Source organism: Pseudochaenichthys georgianus, chromosome 17 (assembly GCF_902827115.2).
Source record: "Pseudochaenichthys georgianus chromosome 17, fPseGeo1.2, whole genome shotgun sequence".
Taxonomy (NCBI): domain Eukaryota; kingdom Metazoa; phylum Chordata; class Actinopteri; order Perciformes; family Channichthyidae; genus Pseudochaenichthys; species Pseudochaenichthys georgianus.
The window spans coordinates 16,077,202-16,098,194 of record NC_047519.1 but is presented as its reverse complement, the minus strand read 5'-3'; the positions used below and the strand labels follow the sequence as shown (position 1 = coordinate 16,098,194).

Genomic DNA, 20,993 nt, shown 5'->3' with positions numbered 1-20,993 from the left:
TCAGACAAATTGAAAAAAGGCGGCAAAAACAATAAAAAGATCAATACAAAAAGTAGTGATTCCACGTACCTTCACATGGACCATACTGCAAACACAAATTCCCAAAGTATCCTGCTTTTATTTAGCTCCCTCCTGGTCAAAAAGCAACAACAACGCTCCCTCTCCCACCTCCAAACACTCATCTGTCCCGGATCAGACACAACAAGTGAGAGAGGGGCCGAGAGACATAGAGAGACTCTAGTGTCACTTGAGCTGACTGCAACTCTGCCTCTCTCTCTCTCTCCTTGGGGGCCACGAGACACACACACACAGACACACACAGTGTTCACTCAGGCACAAAGGTCCCCATGGCAACGGAGCATTTAGAAGCCCTGTGGCATTATTTATGCAACGTTGCATCACAATGGGCCCTCCCACCGGCCGACCCTGCCAAAAAAGCCCGCCGCTCACCCGGTCACTCTCTGCCTCTCTCACCCGACCTCTCTCTCTCTCTTTCTCTCTCTATGACTAGACCATCTGCACTTCTCACTCCCCCCCACCCCGCCTCCACCCTAGACACCATCACTGAAAAGCAAAGGGGGGATTTAAGGAGAAGGGGGCCGGGAGACACAGAAGATGGATGGGAGGCAAGATGGAGGGAGGTATACACACTCAAAATAGTACACGCATACCTACACACAAACACACATGCCTACACACACTTAAGCCATATACACGCGTGTGCACTCACACACGGTGTGTTCTGCCTCAGTGAAATTACATGGGCTGACATAGGATGTAAGGTGGGGGGGGGGGAAGCACATTAGTTGCAGCAAGTTCATGCAAGCACACAAAAAATTACACAATCTACACACAGCCATCGCTTATCAAGACATGTTTGGCACTGTTGGCAGCAGAATGCTTATTATGGGAAAGCACTTTATATGATATTGTCCAGAGTCAAGGTGTTGTGTTTTACTTTTTATATAACAACTTTAACCCTATAGTGTGCTTTCAGTTTACAAAAGATACAATATGGTTTACAAAAGTTACAAAATAATCCGCTAACTACTGTAGCATGTTCCAACATGCTGTAGCCTACCAGCCACTAGCTTGCGAGCTACAGTTGTTACCGAACTAGCTCTTTTCATTTTTGAATCAATAAGTGTACAGAATCATCAATGCAGAACTTAGTGAAGCTTCACTTAAAAGAACAAGCATGCACACCTATCTCTTACCCAAATGCAATCTGGCTCAAAATCTGTCGACATGGCTTCAGAACAGGTGCCACAGTCACGTCCAAAAACACAAAGAAGCCCAGTGAATAATTCCCAGCCCTTTTCTAAAATCCTTTCTTTGTTTTTGCCTTCCTTTATCTGATGTGTCCACTTCCCACTCCCTAGATGCCACAGTTCAACTAAACCAATCACGACATCCTTGCAAATACATGCTGCATATGCAAAACTCCAGCCCTCACACATTTCTTTAACCAAATTTGCATTGGGTCTGTTGACATGGATGTTTATCTACAGACTGCCTAAGCGCAGGTTTAATCACAGAGATACATGGTCCATCCATCGAGTGTTTGGATAAAACTACACAGATCAGCAGGATCATCTTACATTACAGCCTGCAACTCTCAGGCCAAGGGCTTCGGGGTCTGGTCTGACTGGCCAGATCTCAATGACCTCTGTAATCGGACTGGAGTCCAGCTCAAATGGACACGACTCAACACACAGACTGAAGTCCCCGTCTCTGATGAACTGATCACAGACCCCAGTGTGGTTGTGAAGGCCGACATCACAACACCTCAGGAAGAGACTGTGGAACTGCACAGAGACTCTGCAAGGAGGGTTCTGCTCAGCATGAAGCAGTCTGAGACCAGGCAGCACTGGTGTGGACTCAGACTACAGGGAAAGCTAGCCTGTTTGGGGTTTGCTGACCACTCAGTCTCACACTCAGTGTTTAAGAACGCCGCTGTTGGTGAGGATGTTCTGACATGTACCATCAAAGCAAGACTGCAGGTATTACCCACTAAGTACAATCTGTCCACCTGGGACCCTCACATTCACAGTCCATTCTGTTTAAACCATCAGGATTCACAACAACACCTAGAATCCATTGCACACATATAACAAATGGATGTAATGCATACAAACGCCTGTACATAGCCCGTCATGACCGTATTGTGGACATTGTGTCTGATGCGGTAAAACATCTTACCATCTAGCGCAGCAATGTACAAGCACGCTAGAGTGTTACCAGAATGGTTTGGTTTTACCAATGATGTCTTTGCTAACATCCCAAATACACCTGATGTGGTTTTTGTTGACACCAACCACAGAGAGGTGCTAATATTAGAAGTAGGCTGTGCCTTTGACCTGTACATGGACCAGACTTTCCAGGACAAGTATATCAAATACCAACCACTGCTCAATATGATAACCAGCTTTGGGTACAAGTGTAGATATAGCATACTCATATTCGGAAGTCTTGGCCATGTATATAAATGCACCATGATTGGTTTGAGAATTGCTGGAATGTCAAAGAGAAAAGCCAAACAAATTGCCAAATATTGCTCTGTTTCAACTATTATTGGCAGCGAAGCCGTGTGGAGAAGGAGATGCTATGTGTTCCCTTAAGTGTTCTGTGCTGCTTAGCCCTGATATATTTGATTCCCTGTCTTATGTAATATAATTTGTGTAACCAAATAAAGTATTCAAATGCGCGCGTGCGTGCGTGTGTGTTTGACATGTTGGATTGCATAAAGCTGATTAATGTATCTTAGAATATCTTAGAATATATTGAATATCTAGAATTCCTTAGTCTTTCAAGTTATTTCTAATAGAAAGGCACACATTAGATGAATATGCGTGTAACAAGGACTCAGTCTGTGAAATGTATAAGGTGCATGATGTTTTTTGTGACTCTAGGTAAATGTTTTTAAGTCTGAAAAAATAACCCCAATAATGTCGTCATCTTCTTTTTAGACTCGAGATCTACACATTAATAAAATAAAGCCTGACTTTGGTAATGGCGTTTGTCAAATGTAGACATTTACCAGGCAATATCAGTTGCTTAAGGATAAGTAAAGGATAAAGAGCCATTAAAAAGTATATAAAAGGGATTTTCTTTCACAGTTCGAAGCAGCAATTGATTTTCTTTTAAACCCTTTTAAGCCATCAAACCACATTACCCGACTTTTAAACCTTACATAATATGTGTGTAAAGCAATATTCCACCAATTTACTGCTGAAATTACATTAAATTGAGGGACTCAAAAAAATGAAAGAATAGTAAATGGCTGACAGATTGTGGGTCCCGCTGTATAAAACCACCAATGTTTAATGCAGCCTTTGTGTTACATATTTGATGTCACACATAGATAATCCTAATAACTTCACCCTAGGTTATTTTCTGACTTCGAACCACCACTCTGGAGTCACAGAAGACCTTACACAAGGGTTTGAGTAAGACTTTACAAATGTGTAAAAAAAGTGACGTTTCCATTTAGGCGCAACTATATCTCTATTGTGATCAATTTCACGGTAATGGAGGAAAAATAAATGTGTAATTAAAAAGCAAATCTATGCGAAATCACTGATGTTGCTCCTCTTAAATGTTACAATAAAAATGAGTACAGCCTAATCACCATATCCATCATAGTGGAAATAAACTGGCCTTACAGACTGGTGTGCATGCATGTGTGTGTTTGTGCGTGTGTTTGAGTAATCATAGCTTGATAAGCAATAAAGTGCAAAGGACAACAATTATCTATGTCTTAATGAGCAGGTTCTACAATGAAGAGCTTGTCAACTGATTGCATTACTAAAAATCGGTCCCAATCAGAGTTGGTTAATGGAGACAGAGGCAAGACAGCCACTAGCTTACAGGAACAGGCTGCCCCCTGAAAACCCCATTAAAGCAATTAGTAAAGTAAAATAAATGACTGTAGGACAGTGGTGGGCCGCATGAGGAGAAAAGTTGCAGTGTGTGTGTTTGTGTGTGTGTGTGTGTGTGTGTGTGTGCTTGGTGTGTGTGTGTCCCTCTCTCTCTCTAGTGTAAAGCGGTCTAATTGTGCCCCGTGGCGTCCGCCTGGCATTTAGTTGTTTCAGAAGAGGCCCCCGTTCATGGAGAAAATGTCACAATGGCTGTATAGCTAAGACCGCTGCTGTCTGGTGCTTTTTGTTTTGGGTCGGAAAAAAATACTAGGTACATTCAGTTGGTAATAAAGTTGTCTCTGAGGCGGAGGAAAACAAGCCGACACGAGAAGCTGGGGAGTGATAGAGAGATGGAGACCAGGGGAGCAGGGAGCGAGAAGTGAAATGAGATACAGGAGTGGAAAACTTGTGCTGACTGAAAAGCAGCGAGGGGGAAGACAGATTCAAGGAGATTTAGCGCTCTCCAGATACCAAAACTACTTAAATGTTCATCCCAAACCAGAGAGATCTGTCTTGTTGCCCGATAACTGCGGCTGTAGATTTGGGGTTTAATTCCTCATCTCACCGCAGTATGTATTTCCAACCCCCCCCCCCCCCGTGTACAACAGCCTGAAAACTGGTTAAGCACAGACATGAATTATGAGCAGGTATAAAATATTCAGGGTAAAAATGGTCTTTGTTGTGCTCATTTAGCTGCAAAGTACAAAAAGACATTCATCAAGCTTCAAGGGAAAATCGTTTTTTCAATCTGCAGGGCGTATGAAAGGCTTGAGGTTGTTAAAAGCCCACGTTCGTGACATATGATGTAACATCTAAAAGGGTAACAGTTCTCCAGACTCTTCTTGACGTTGTTGCTTTAATCACATTGGAACACCTTGTGGCCTTGTTATTTTTGTCTCGGGTTATTGCTTGTTGCTTGGAGGATTGCCGATTGACATGTTACTTCCCAAAAACCACATTGTGTCTGCAGGTGCTGTTTGGAGAAGAGGATACATTTGCAACTTTGCCCAATAAAAGCTTACTGTCCTAGTGGAACCCTTCAAATGTGTTCAAGAAAAAAAGTACAATAAGAGGACAGGGTTCTAACTGCAGTATGAAAGTCATCAGTCACAGCCCAAATATATGGTTCCAATTCAGAAGTGCACCTCTCGCCAAGGAGGGATAACAGCGATCAACATCCTGATTGCTCGCCGTGATATAGCATTCCTGGGCTTAATTTAACTATATCTCAAATTGTAATCCCCTATACTATACTCAAAGCACATTAGCGCCATACACTAAAGCCTGCGTCACACTGTCCCGAAATTGACACCCGATGGACACACGATAAAGGAAATGTTCAAATTCGGCTCTGATCGTAACAACATCAGGCCATTCGTGAGGGCATCTTAAGCCATCGTATGACCGCGGGTGGAGTTTCTCAGGCTCCGGCAGCAACTTCATGAGCGGCAATTTCGTAAGGGCATCTTGTCAAATCGTGTCATCTTCGTGTTATCATCGGTGCCATAGGGCATTCACCCTCAATCTGATAGGGGTGAATGCCCAATGGCACCGATGATAACAAGATGCCCTCACGATGTCCTTACGAAGGGCAACATTGACACACAAATTCAACACGCAAATGAACATTCGTAACGTCCTTCGGCAATTTTTTGGCATGCCAAAGATTTTGCCACCGCTCACAAAGTTGCTGCCAGAGCCTGAGAAACTCCACCGGCGATCATACGATGGCTTAAGATGCCCTCACGAATGGCCCGATGTTGCTACGATCAGAGCCGAATTTGAACATTTCCTTTATCGTGTGTCCATCGGGTTGTTTTATTGCACAACAAAATCATGTAAACATATTATGTAAATAACCCAATTTGTGTTCTGTGAAACTGAAAAGGATATAATATATTATTTTGAAGGCGAGTTGACAGGAAGTTGTTGTTGCTATGGAAACAACATTACGGAGAAAACTTAATATCTTCTACATATAAAGACGGATACAGTAAAGAACAAAGTCTGAAAATATCAGTACAGTATCATAGTACTTTAACATAATTGTTTTTGTTACTTTCGTTGCAGTTGTTGTATGTCTTAAATGTAATATAAATGTTGCCTTCGTGTGTGGTTCGGGGCCATCTTCGTGCGAAATTCCCAATTCCATATTCGTGTGTCCATCGGGTGTCAATTTCGGGACTTTATGGACTGTATCTCATTGACTATATCAACAATTCACAACTTTTTGCCTACTACATTATATTACATTTAACTGACGCTATTATCCAAAGCGACTTACAATAAGTGCAATAAACCATAAAGATTCAAATTAAGGATAACAAGAACAGTGCTGACATATTAACTTTAAAGGTCCCCTATTATGCAAAATGCACTTTTTAATGCATTGAATACATATATGTCTCTCTTGTGTGTTTAGAGACTCAGAACGTTTCTGTCACTCAAAATCTGCTAAAAAAACGGGCGAGTTAGGTTTTGGTTCATACGTGACGTAAAAGTTAATAATTGACTTTATTAGGCAAGGCATGGCAAGTTTATTTATATAGCACCTTTCAATACGCGACAATTCAAAGTGCTTTCCAAAATAAAATAAAAGACATTTAAGAATAAATACAGTAAAAACACATTATATAATGGCATTTTACAACAGGCATTTAAAAGGCAAAGATAATAAGATAAACACAACAGTTATACAATACATGAATAAAAAGCAAACTGCAGTGTGAATATGAGAAGTTCAATTAAAAGCAGTTCAATTAAAAGCAACGGCAAAATATATGTTTTCAGTCTCGATTTGAAAATAGTAAGAGTTTCTGCGGACGTGCATGATTCAGGCAGTTTGTTTCAGATTCTGGGGGCATAATAGCTAAACGCCGCTTCTCCATGTTTTGTTTTTGCTCTCGGAACCGAGAGCAGACCCGTTCCAGAAGACCTGAGACACCTTGATGGTTGCCATGATAGCAAAAATGTGTGTCTTTGTTGAGGTGTACCTGGTTCCACTTCACAGCGAGGGAGTAGCAAGCTGATTGGCAGATGAAGAGCGAAGTGCACGTGCTGAGTGTGAGGTTTGACTAAAATGATACAAATCTTTGTTATATTGTGTTTCTGTCTTTGCAGAATAAGCCATGCTTTAACCGAATACTAAATGATGCGGCTTTTCAAATCAAGAAAAAAGAAACTCGTCAAAGAAATCTGTCTGCCACAGAAGATACTCTTTGATCATAGATGGCTATTAATATGCGCGTTTAGTAAATGTCTGAGTGATATGCCTTTACTTAGGACAGTGTGGAATAAAAAAGGACATGAGAAGAATTTGAGAGACTGCATGAATATTCTACAGAACATGTTAGGCTCCAGGTTATCAGTCTCATACATGTGGGTCAGGAGGAGATTGCTAAACCACCTGGTAAGTTGGTCCAAAAAGCAAAGCCAAAACTTGAAAATAGACCTTCGAAAAAGAAATAACACATGAAAGATACTGTTGGTTTGAAATATTGAACTTTTGCTACGGTTGAATGTATCTGTTTTCTGGAGACCTTGTTGTATGAAAAAGTTATAGTTTTATTTTTTCAATCTGACAACAATCTGTGTGTATTGCCTCGAGGAAACACCAAACAAAGCTCTGTACTTGTGGAAGGAGAAAAATAGTAAAAACACAATCCTCAGTGCTCACTACATAAGCTAAAATCTTGGTTCGGGCTACGTCGCAAATTCGGTATCATTTTGACTGTTATAAAATGATCAACCTCTAACACTAGACTTATGCTGATCTAATATAAAGTATGGTATCTGTTCCTTCTCAGTGTCAACTGTCTACTCAGCTGTCTGACTTATATCCTCTAATCTCTGCAGAGCTGAACTCAGAGTCAAGGGCTAGACTCAACACCGCAACCCAAAGAGGCCTATACACACACACACACACACACACACACACACACACACACACACACACACACACACACACACACACACACACACACACACACACACACAATCAGAATGCCTGTCAATCCTCAGTCAACCTCTTTTTTGTCCTTGCTGTGGCAGGTAGCAGAGAGAAAGGTGCCAAATATAAGAAACCGTTGACCCTTTACAGGCTTTACCACAATACACTGTTTTCCTTCCCTGTCACTGCTTTCCAGTTGGAGATAAGACAGCTAACAGCCATAAAAGTGACATTCTGAAAATAACTAACAAGGACAACACACCTGTACCGGGCTTGGCAAACTGGAGAAAATCACATCGGGATATTTTTTACGAAATTCCTCCATATCGATAACGCAACAATTTTGTAGGGTTGACCATTGGGTTTTTCAAAATATATGGATATACAGTAAAGACTAAGTGGGTAAAGGCAAATAGTAAAACAGCTAGAACAGTCTGTTCATTTCAGAAAATGACATCACTTCACTGTAATGCAGCCTTTAAACCAGACATATACTGTACAACAGTTAAGTCAATATCTAGTTGCAACCATATCATTATAATATAAATCTAGTGCTCATCCATCAATAAATGCAAGCAAATATGTACTGTATGCATTCCCAATGGATATTTAAATTGATGGTAACTAAACTCCTCCTGGGAAATGGGACTGTCTAATCATTGCAATGCTTAGCAACTGTAACTATGCACGGCAGACTTTGGGTTTTTCTACACTATAAGTGGTGTACAGGATTGGGCTGTACTAAGAGCAGTACTCTGTGTTTAAAGGGTGTGTCTTTTTAAACTATTTCAAAACCAAAAATACACAAGCTAGAGTGAGAAGAATGAATCAAACTATGTGCTTATCTAATGCAGAGGTTTTCAGAGAGGGAGGCAGGCCTCTGAGGGGGGGCTCTAAACACTTTGAGGGGAGGCTCAGTGAATGGAATTGAATATGACATTAGTTATTAAAGAAGATCACGAGGAATAGCTTTCATGCGTGGGATTTGGTTGGTAGAAAGAGATAGAACGAGAAATGTTACAGTTGTTTTTACTTTTCCAAAGTTAAAACTGATAAATGCACAGAACTAAATGTAATTGGTATTTTTGGTAGTTATGTCAAACAGCGAGATTGGGCGTAATTGTTGAGTGTCTACAAAATTGAATAATATATTTGTAACTCACTCAAATACATGCAAGTTGAGTGAGATAAATGTCCCTTTCACCCTGAAATAATAATAATAATAATAATGAAAATACACAATAATTATATTGTGTATTAAGTTAATGTTGCATATGTGTGATCCAAGTAGATTCTCCGGAATAAAGGGGCCTTATTATGCTCATTTTCATGTTTCAGGTTCATATTTGTATTTTGTGCCTCTACTGTGACATGTTTCCATGCTTTAATGTTCAAAAAGCTCTTTATTGTTCTCATACTGCCTGTGGTGCAGCACCTCTTTTCACCCTCTGTCTGAAACCAGAGCCCAGTCTGCTCTGATTGGTTAACTGGCCGGCTCTGCTGTGGATGGAGCACTAGCCAATAGAATCACGAGTGTTGCATCGTGATGTCACTAGCGTGTGGGGGAGAAACTGCCTCTGGAGGGAACTTTGGGTCTCAGACTAAGTCCCTTATCTAATCTAATGTCTGGTTAAGTGGCTTACAAACATTGCCCACAGTAACTCAGCATTATGTTGCCTTCAAAGAACGCTTTATTAAACTTCAACATTCCTTTTCCGAATTTCATTAAAAAGCCTCATTCATAGTGTCTATTAAAAAAAAATCCAGGTCAGCCAACAACCTTTTCAGAACACACAAATCAACTGATACATATATTCAAACACAGCTGCATAGCTACCATAAGACATATTGAAGGCACATATCAGATTCCTACTTTCTAATCTCTTCCTTCAGCATCTTAAATGCCAGGGAAAGCAAAAGATAACAAGAGAGGCTGTAAAACAAAGCAAGACCACAATTCCTCACACAATCCCTCTCCCTCCCTCCTCATCCTTAAATATTCAACTTTTTCTTTCCCTGCATACACTCTTGCATAAGAAGTCAAACCAAAATAAATATTTGATCCACTTTGAAACCACTTCTTATGAATTTCTAACTATGTTGTGAACTTTGAAGGGAACTATACTTGGTAATTTAATGAGGTAGCCGATGCTAAGCAAATCATAATTAATCCTTAATAAACAAATGAAGAGCGTATAGCGGCTAGATGGGGAGGAAATGCAGATTTTGATCGCAGGGCTAATGTAGGAAAGCACCAATAAAATAACCTAATGAATCATCCAAGAGTGGGTACAATTACCACAAGGTTGATTGATTTCAGAAAGCTATTAATACTTGTTGTTATCATCTCATATCATACCATCAATCATAAATGGAGTATGTGTGATTTGTGTTAAAAATAGAGCATCCACAGCCACAAAATGTGCAAATAAAATGTGTTTGATTAAAAGAATGATGCCGGTATTTATATATTGATGTGTTTGTAGGTGAAAGGACTAGCTTAGAGACAGGAACAGTAAGGTATACTTTCAGATTATCTCAGTATAAACTACGTTCTGTTTGGATTCTTACAAGTTGTAGATCAGACCCTAGAGAAGCTGTTTCCTGTTGTGCTGCCAATTCAAATGAACAGTGTTACAGAGCACTACGATTCACAGTAGAAATCAGGCTGCAGAAAACACCATCAAATCTGATAATTATAAGAAAGCCCCTCTGACAGATTTTGATTAACGTGTTTTTTTTTCTTCGTTGTCGTCTTCTCTCCTGGCTGCAGTTTTGCATCCATGCATTGTCATGTTTTCTTCTCTGATGAGGCAGTGAATGCAACTAAATCTCTTTTCTTTCTGACATTTGACTCATGTTGCACGATTAGTCTGCTTGTAAAAAAAACAGTGTGAGGTTATGTTGCAAACATAATGGAAATGGCGTTTGAAGTAGTAATGTAATGTGCTCTTCCCGTCTGGAGCACACAGAGGAAGAACACATGGTTGCTCTTTCTAATGAGCGACACGATACGCTTTTACCTTCATTGTGGGTTGTATTCTTGCAAATAGTTATTGTACGTTATGTTTGGCTGGGTGCAGTCATGTATTTGTGAAGTTAAACTCTCTAACTGGTAGTTGTGAGCAGTGAGAGTCACAATAGGGGGTATGAACCAAGCCTACTACTAAGTCAATGAGCCAAATTGAAGTTCATGGGGTAATATCAGTGTTACATAAACAATTGAGACAGGGTTTGTGACTATATGTTGTTTAAAAAATACAATAACGTTTTGAATAGTGTTGTGTTCAACCGCATTGCAGTAGACTGAATTGCCATTTTGTGTCAGACATTATGATAGAGGTTTTTTACCAGGCAAGATTGGACTCATGGACTCCATTTATAGTCAGAACAAATACTTTTTGAAGCAGAAGGCCATGAAGGCCATGAAGGTGTTGCTGAACATTCAGAAGAAGTTGATATTTGGAGAACATTCAAAAGGATAAGTCTGGAGTTAACAATTATCTTTCTTATTGCCTCCCAAAAAACCTAAACCAATAATGTGTGTTTCTGGTTCTAAATGCTAACAATAAGATGGATACATTATTCAAAAGGTCACAAATATAGTCTTTCGCCAAGATAACAGCACTGTGTGCACTTGTTTGGGGTTATATGCTAATTTCAGCATTGCAACAATGAACAATGCTGATAAACTGGTGCAAACAGGTGTAATATAAACCATGTGTGGCAGATTCATACTTTTGTCATGTTTTCTAGTGCAGGCTTTATGGCATTAACTTTTCATAAAGTAATCATTGGATGTTAGATCAGATGCATTGTCTATGTGTATGAATTTATATTCCCTCCTACTGTATTTGTGTCTCTTAATAAGAACATACATATTGCATGATCCAGAATATTTTGCTTTATACTGTAATTTTTACATGTTATGCTATAGTCCTTCATTACATATTATAATTGTAATATTTAGTTCTAAAAGGGCCCGAAGCACCAGGAAATAAATATGTTTTCCACATTAACATATTAAAATAAAATGAAAGTCTTAGAGGATTTTCACATTCAACATCTTGATATTTCAAAACTGACTGGATGATCAAGTGTTGCCTGGCTGCGAGTTAAAAGACATCTTATCAATACCCTGTGCTACTTTCACTTTATGTGTCATTCAACAAGACAATAATGTCAGATTTTTCAAACGGCACATCTCACATTGGAGTGAGACTCTTTCAGAGCTGGCACTTCACACTGCGCTGCAGCAATAGCAGATGTGTTGACAGCAGAAATGATGAATAATACGAGGACAAAAGCTGATAGATGTGATAAATACGACGTCAAATGGCTAATCATCTCATGAGGGTGGAAGGAAACGGAGAAAAAATGGCAGCGGGGATCTCCTGGTGTGAGTCAGCAGAGGCAAAAGACTTTGATTGGCAGTGTGTACAGGATTATGCGTGTGTGTGTGCAGACCTCATGTGGGCACATATGTGTGAGTGAAGCCTTTTCTTGTTCTTTTTCCTATGCCTGTCCTTGAGAGGAAAACACATCCCCATCTCTGCTGCCTGGTTACAAACATTGGCAAAAGTCCAAGCGTACTAAAAAAATTACACACTGCAAAAATAAGTATGAAAGGAAGTGACACATGATCAGCTTACAAAATAATAAGGGGTGTAACGGTTCACAGAATTCAAGGTTCCGTACGTACCTCGGTTTGGGGGTCACGGTTCAGTACGGGTTCGGTACAACAAGAAAAAGCGTATTGTAACATTTTTCTGTGTGTCAAAATGAAAGAGAGCACCTATCAATCATCAAACTGTGGGGTCTTAATTCATGTTCTTGATTCTGATTGGCCAGAAGACATTATCAAAGATGTTCTCTTGGGAAGACGATCACTCCATGACAAAAGTTTTCAAAACAGTTTCTGGTCTTCGGTATTTCCAGACAAGTGGCTACTGAAATCAATCTTACTAACTGCTGTCTGTGCAATTCTCGGCGCGAGTTGGCGGACTTTATTTTGCTTACTTTAACATCATTTCTCATGGTGGGGCTAAGCCATTTCTTGGTATGGGTGTAGCCCATGGATGTTGCCTACCCCAGCGCCATATAGACTGAGAGTTATGTCATCTCCGTTCAGTCCAATGGACCACTTTTTTACAGCAATGGCGGATCGTGGAGCCTCTCAATCGTTCCCCGGAAGTTAGCGCCAAGGCTAGCAGAGCTATAGAGTTGCAGCATAATAGACCGTTCGTGACGGACTTTTAAAGGTAAGAAGAAGTTTAAAGATTTATATTGTGGATATTATCAGTACATCTGATTCAAATTAACATGTGTATTAAAGGATGTCAGTGGATTATCCCTAAATTAGTAGATTTAGGGAACGTTTACAGATAACAGATTAAGCTAGGATACCGAAGCAAGTTAGCAACACACGTTGAACAGCCTTTTAATTGTAAATTCAGTTCTCTTAATGTCTATTTGGTCCAACGTTGTTGAATTAGAGAAGAGGGGCTTCTAAACGGGATTGTATGCGGGGGTGGAGGGAGTTAAATATTTGATAAATATAACTTTGATGCGTGTAAGAGTGAGTGTTTATAGCAGAGCCATATTGTGTCCTTGTGATTATGTTGATTACTACCTGTCTGTATAATGTTGCAGCTCAGCTGATTTTGGATTGATGGCAAAGGGAGAGGGACTTAAAGGGGACCTATCATGCAAAATTCACCTTTGTACGTCTTTTATACATGAATATGTGTCCCCGGTGTTCCAGGGAACTCACCAAGTGTCAGAAAACACAACCCTCTCTATTTTCCTCCTTCGCCAAATCTCTAAAAAAGGGGCTGCAACGGATCTGAAAAAAACGGATCCAGATTTCAATACTTTTCTACGTCACAGAGAAGTCCTCGGCTTATTGGTCAACTCTCCACCTATCAGGGGAATGAGCCACGGCCACGTGCATTGCCAAACCTCTCATTCGCATATAGGCTATCGGCAGGCTAAATCAACCCACATCTGTGTTTTTGCCTGCTCTTGCCAGGATGTCTAAGATAGTTAAACGTTGTGCTGTTGTTGGCTGCAAGACTCGGGACAGGGGACTGCATGCAATGCCATCAGTGGAAAAATAAATGAATCTGTGGCTAGACTTCATTTACAAGGGACATGTGCCAGAAGACCACGGCAGATTTCTGTTTGTGTGTTCCAAACATTTTACGACGGACATGTTTATGAACTTGTCTCAAGTCCAACACGGATATGCCTCCAAAGTAATGCTAAACCCGGGATCAATACCAACCATCCGGGACCAGGCCAGTGAGGACACATCCAATTTTGAAGCTGTAAGTTTTTATTTAGCGGTGTTTTTCCTGATAAAGCTATCTCTAGCTTGTAGCATGTAGCATGTAGCTTCGTGTAGCCGTATCAATGTCGCCTCAAACCCAAATAGTAATCGGTTAGGTGTTTATATATGTTTGTAGCATTTTATTTTGTACGCTCCGCAGTCTTTGCTTTGTCATATGAATTATCAGGCATTTGCTAACATGTTCAGACATACTGCCGTAATGGCGATCTGTGTGAAGGCATAAATGAGGCCACTCCACCCAGCCATGTCAACACTCATATTGCTCGAGGCACGGGCCGAGGAGGTGGAGTTGCAGCAATCTTTGACTCAAGTTTACTTATCAATACTAAACCAAAATTAAATTATACCTTAAGCCTCGTTTTTAGTCTTACGCATCCGACCTGGAAAACTTTGCAGCCAATCTTATTTGTTACAGTGTATCGTGCACCAGGTCCTTATTCAGAATTCTTATCAGAATTCTCTGAGTTTTTATCAACTTTGGTTCTTAAAACAGATAAAGTAATTATCGTAGGTGACTTTAATATTCATGTTGACGATGATAAAAATAGCCTTACTGTCGCATTTAACTCTATATTAGATTCTGTTGGTTTCTGTCAGAGTGTAAATAAACCAACCCACTGCTATAAACACACTCTCGACCTTGTTCTGACTTATGGTATTGAAATTGAGCAACTATTAGTCGAACCGCATAATCCTGCTTTATCCGACCATTTCTTAGTAACTTTTGAAGTACTATTACGAGACTACAAAGCATTAGTCAAAAGCTCTTGCAGCAGAAACCTATCTGTTAGTGCTATAGCCACATTTAAGGAAGAGATTCCACCAATACTTAACTCGATAGCATGTCTGCATGTAGGGGAGGAAACGTATACAAAATGTACACCACCCCAAATTGATCATGTTGTTGATAGTGCTATAGATGCGCTGCGAATAAAATTAGACTCTGTTGCTCCTTTGAAAAAGAAGAAAATAAAACAACATAGATTAGCTCCATGGCATAATGCCGAAACCCGCAAAATAAAGCAAAAGTCTAGACAACTTGAAAGGATATGGCGTTCCACTAAACTTGAAGAATCTCGTTTGATTTGGCATATTACTCTCAATGAATATAAGAAAGCACTGCGTAAAGCGAGAGCAGCCTACTACTCTTCATTAATAGATGAGAATAAGAATAATGCAAGATTTCTTTTCAGCACTGTAGCCAGGCTGACAGAGAGCCACAGCTCCATTGAGCCTTCTATTCCCATAGCACTCAGTAGTAATGATTTTATGTGCTTTTTTAACGATAAAATTGTTACTCTTAGAAACAAAATTAATGACCTCTTACCTTTGACCAGTATAGTGTTATCAACAGCTCCCGGAAACGTAAGTTCTAATATTACACTAGATAGTAAACTAGAATGCTTTTCAGCCATTAACCTTGAACAATTACATTCAATGATTCTCTCTTCTAAACCATCAACGTGCATGTTAGACCCAATTCCAACTAAGCTGTTGAAGGAAGTTTTTCCATTAATTAGCACTTCTTTATTAAATATTATGAATATGTCTTTATTATCAGGCTATGTTCCACAATCATTCAAAGTAGCAGTGATAAAACCGCTTCTTAAAAAGCACAACCTCGATCCAGAGGTTTTAGCCAACTATAGACCTATTTCTAATCTTCCGTTCCTCTCAAAAATTCTTGAGAAAGCGGTCGCAAAACAGTTGTGTGATTACTTAAAAAACAATGATTTATTTGAAGATTTTCAGTCTGGCTTTAGAACACATCATAGCACAGAGACAGCTCTGGTTAAAGTCACAAATGATATTCTAATAGCCTCAGACAAGGGACTTGTCTCTATTCTTGTTTTGCTCGATCTCAGTGCTGCATTTGATACTATCGACCATGATATCCTATTGCAAAGACTAGAGCACTTAGTTGGCATACAGGGAACTGCTTTAGGCTGGTTTAGGTCCTATCTATCTGAACGCTCTCAGTTTGTACGTGTCAACGATGAATCTTCCATGCAAACCAAAGTTAGCCATGGAGTGCCACAGGGCTCAGTGCTCGGACCTATTTTGTTCACATTATATATGCTTCCGTTAGGCAATATTATAAGGAATCATTCTGTAAACTTTCATTGTTATGCGGATGATACTCAACTATATTTATCAATCAAGCCTGATGAAATTAATCATCTAAATAAAATTCAAGACTGCCTTAAGGACTTAAAAACGTGGATGACCTTAAACTTTTTGATGTTAAACACGACCAAAACTGAAGTTATTGTACTTGGCCCGAAGAATCTACGATACAAATTATCTAAAGATATACTAACTATGGATGGCATTAATTTGGCCTCCAGTGAGACTATAAGGAATCTTGGTGTTATATTTGATCAGGATTTATCCTTTAACGCCCACATAAAATCAATTTCAAGGACCGCCTACTTCCATCTACGTAACATTGCAAAAATCAGGCATATCTTGCCTCAAAACGATGCAGAGAAACTAGTCCATGCATTTGTTACTTCTAGGCTGGATTATTGTAACTCTTTATTATCAGGCAGTACCAAGAAGTCAGTCGCTTCAGCTGATTCAAAATGCTGCGGCTCGTGTACTAACCAGAGTTAGGAAAAGGGACCACATTACTCCTGTTCTGGCTGCCTTACACTGGCTCCCTATAGAACACAGGATAGAATTTAAAATTCTTCTTCTCGCCTACAAAGCCCTTAATGGGCAGGCGCCATCTTACCTTAAAGAACTCATTATACCCTACTGTCCTACTAGGGCATTGCGTTCCAAGAATGCAGGGTTGTTGGTTGTTCCTAGAATCTCTAAATGTACAATGGGAGCCAGAGCCTTTTCTTATCAAGCTCCACATTTGTGGAATCAGCTTCCAGTTTGTGTTCGGGCGGCAGACACCCTATCCGTTTTTAAGAGTGCGCTTAAGACCTTCCTTTTTGATAAAGCTTATAGTTAGGGCTGATTAGATTCAGCCCCTAGTTTTGCTGATATAGGCTTAGTTTGTCGGGGGACATCTTACTTCTTCCTTCTCTCTGTCTATACCTGTGTACTCTCATGTTCCGATTAACCCAGCTTCCCCAAATGTCTTTCTTTTTGGTGTCTATATACGCTGGGATCCAGAGTCATGGATGATCCTGCGGTCCTGTGTCCTGGATCGCGAGCGCTGGATCTTGAGCCGTGGCTGTGGTCCTGGATGGATATCCTCGTGGATTCATCTTCCTATTATACACACATGCATTTCCAAACATTTGGACTACCTATGTTGCAAATGTATTATCTTTTCAATTTACACACGGCATCTATTGCACGTCTGTCCGTCCTGGGAGAGGGATCCCTCCTCTGTTGCTCTCCCTGAGGTTTCTCCCATTTTTCCCTTTAAACTGGGTTTTCTTTGGAAGTGTTTCCTTGTACGATGTGAGGGTCTAAGGACAGAGGGTGTCGTATTGTCATACTGATATTCTGTACACACTGTGAAGACCACTGAGACAAATGTAACATTTGTGATATTGGGCTATATAAATAAACATTGATTGATTGATTGATTGATTGATTGAAGGCTGTAAAGCCACGCCCTAGGCGATAACACAAGTATTTATTCTCCTATTTATTAGTATTTTGTATCCTCTACAATCATATTGAGTAAGTTATAATAACAAACGTAATCTTCTGTAGGCAAGTGCCGTTTTTTCCAGCGTTATATGTAAACGCTTTTGTGATTGTAGTCTGTAAGAACGATCAGATATCATCGATCTGTAAGCTAAGCTACGCTATGCTACGCTAATGATACATGCCGTTTTTTGCAGCGTTATATGTAAAAGCTTTTGTGTGTTTACTTGTTTGCGCACATGAATATAAATGGGGGTGTGTTAGGATACAACACTGTGTATGTATGCGAAGGGGGGCACACACCACGAGTAAAACTGAGCTAAAGCCCCGTCGGTCTGTTGTTGTTGACAAGGCCTTACCTCTAGCAACAGGCTAATTAGTGGCTCGCACTCATTACAGTCAGTCTACTGAGCTCAGCCCCTCTCCAACACATCACCTGCATTGAGTCAGAAACACAGCATGCACGTTACGGTTCAAAACTAACTCAGATTGGAAAAGGCTAAGCAAAGAGCTTTGCTAAATAGAGAGCTTTGCTAAATAGAGAGTTTTGCTAAATAGAGAGTTTTAGCCCCATCTTTTGGGATTTCAGACTATATTTATCCAAATAGTATTTTCTCATCCTGAATACTAAGTTGAGATGATTTTGTTCTAACTATGTGTTCTTCTTTACAGGCCAGCACCTCACATACTTACTAATTAGTGACAATTTGTACATCCTTTGCTATTATTTACATTTTTTTTTATCATGGCGGAAATGAAAGACTGTACCTGGCAGCCCTGCACTACAATGAAAACGCTGAGCGTGCACAAGCCACTACATCCACTGGAAACCCTCTGTATAAACTGCAGTTCCCAAAGGCCAGGAAGGGAGAATGCAGAGCAAAACCAGTAAAGACTGACCCCACATTCCGTAAGTGTTTAAAATATTTATTATACAACTATTTACAAATATAAAATAAAAAAATTAGAAAGAAGTTTCAGTTTTTTACATGCATATACTAATCTAAACCACATTTTTTGTTGTGCTTTTTTTACCATTGCACAGCCCTACGTGGCCAACTTGATGGACCTCATCTTCGACCAAGTCTTTGTGGACCCTGCACCATTATGAGCGACCTGACAGGGAGGAGGTCATCGCCGGGTATGCTACACGGTTCAATTTGGCTGCTGTCTGAACCCAACATCGACATTTCACGGATCAGGAAACTCCCTGCGTATCCTGAGGACAACACAGGCCGGAATCACCACTCTGATCCTGCGTCCAAGGAAGCCCCAGCACCAGCTCACAAAGCTTCTGTAAAAATATTTAGCGTCATTTATACAAAATACAAGTAGGCTACATTTAGTTTTTTTTAATGGGTTTTTTTAACCGTTGATTTTGACAATAAAGTTCCAAGTTGATATCAAAATGTGTCGTGATTATTCATGTTTGGATGGGTAAAGAATATTCTGATTTCAAAAGCATAAGGTTGTGTGTGTGTGGACCTTTTTGTCGTACACATGGGTGTGTTATGCCATTGCTGTGTAGTATATAATATAATAGTGTACATGTACAATGACAGAATGAAAGATTGCATAAAGCCATATACACCAGTATTTATTTCCATGAACAATATTAGCATTCGTTTTACAATTTCAGGCAAAACAAACAAACCACTCACTGCTCTATTTGCCTCAACTGTAGTCCACCATGTTCAGCTCTGTAAATATTCAATGCATTCTGCAGGGAGAACACATTTAGGCACACAGGCTCCAATCCAGGATGGTCCACCATACAGGTTACAGAGTCCTCAAGTTACTGCATCCGTCTTGACACATTGTGATAAACATATATTGAATGACATGTGAAAAATGTATTTAAACAGACAACTTAGTAAAGCTATCAAAAATGTTACCTGTGGTATCTCCATGCAGCACACATTCTCCGTTCAGAAGGCATCGTGGCGCAATTTGCACAAAGAAGTCAATAACTGAGCTTTTAAAAACACGTGAAACTACACACATTGCTGACAACTTGTTGTTGGAGTTATACTTTTTATCATCCTAAGTTATTCAACTTTCCAATGGTTGTTGCACGATGTTGGAAGAAAAGGACTGTAAACTATTAATAAACGCAATGAGGCCATTGTATATATGCTGAAAATATGAATGTCTCCCTTTATAAATATATATATATATATATATATATCGCTGTTTTTGCGTTACAAACTGTACACATTGCATTCTTGCCAATTAGCCAAAATATGAACGGAATAAGGAGCAAGCATCGTAACAGAGTAAAATAAATAGGGACAACAGCTTGTCAGCTAACCATTCAGAAACGTCCTGCTGCAACCGAGATTTTTTCACCTCCACCAAAACCTCCGCTGCTTCAGGGTCAGTTTCTGGATCAAATTGATAGTATGCTTGAACACATGCATTGCTCTGAGATGACATGTTTATTCGACACTAGTAATCACAGCAAGCATGGTAACGTGACTCTCGCCGGCTCATGCCTGCTCTTCTGCAGGGGGGCGTGGTCAGCTGCTGCTCAGAATTTTCAAAGACGGGCTTGGAATAGAGCGAAAATGAGCGAAACGAGGCATGTCTAAAAAATGATCTGTTTGGTATTTTGAAAAATAAAATGTATAAATATACCTTATATAGGTATGGTTATACACTATATCATTTAAATATAGCATGATAGGTCTCCTTTAAGTGAGTGAAAACACAAGGTAAGTTTAATACTACTGTTTTATATAAGTAAACACCTTATCTCCCCAAGGCAATTTCCCATCCAATAGGTGTGCTATATAGGTTTGTATAACCCTTTCTCCTGTCTGTTACTCCCTCTTTCAGCACAAGAACCAGAGGGGGATTCAATGGAGCCTGAATACCTGCACTGAGACCCTCACCCTGCACCCTGAGTCTCAACTCAGTGTTTTTCAAGCCTTTCCCTGTTTTTTTGTATTAAACAAAACATTAAGCTTTCTGAATGGTGTGGTTTTCGTTTTGTGAAAAAGTGCAAATGCAGTGTTTGTATATAATTACATCACATATGTTTTTGCTGTTGGTCGTGAAATTGCTCCTGCTGACTTGAGCCAGCCATTTTTTCCTCCGCTCTTTGTCAGTGGGGAAGCCGTACATTCGTACTCCTTTCTCGGAGCGATTTGAGCAT

General features: G+C 39.9%; 1 protein-coding gene across 4 annotated transcripts in view; it reads right to left on the bottom strand.

Moving 5' to 3' along the window:
• ctnnd2b (catenin (cadherin-associated protein), delta 2b) overlaps nt 1–20,993 on the bottom strand; it is a 218,098-nt gene that overhangs the window by 135,464 nt on the left and 61,641 nt on the right. The window contains exon 1 of one of the 4 annotated variants that reach the window (XM_034104427.2): nt 70–159. The exons of the other annotated variants lie outside the window; for them this stretch is intronic. Coding sequence (XP_033960318.1) covers nt 70–84 — 15 coding nt within the window. The 5' untranslated portion in view covers nt 85–159. Of the gene's footprint in view, nt 1–69; nt 160–20,993 lie in introns of those variants that run through there. 4 annotated transcript variants of the gene reach the window in all.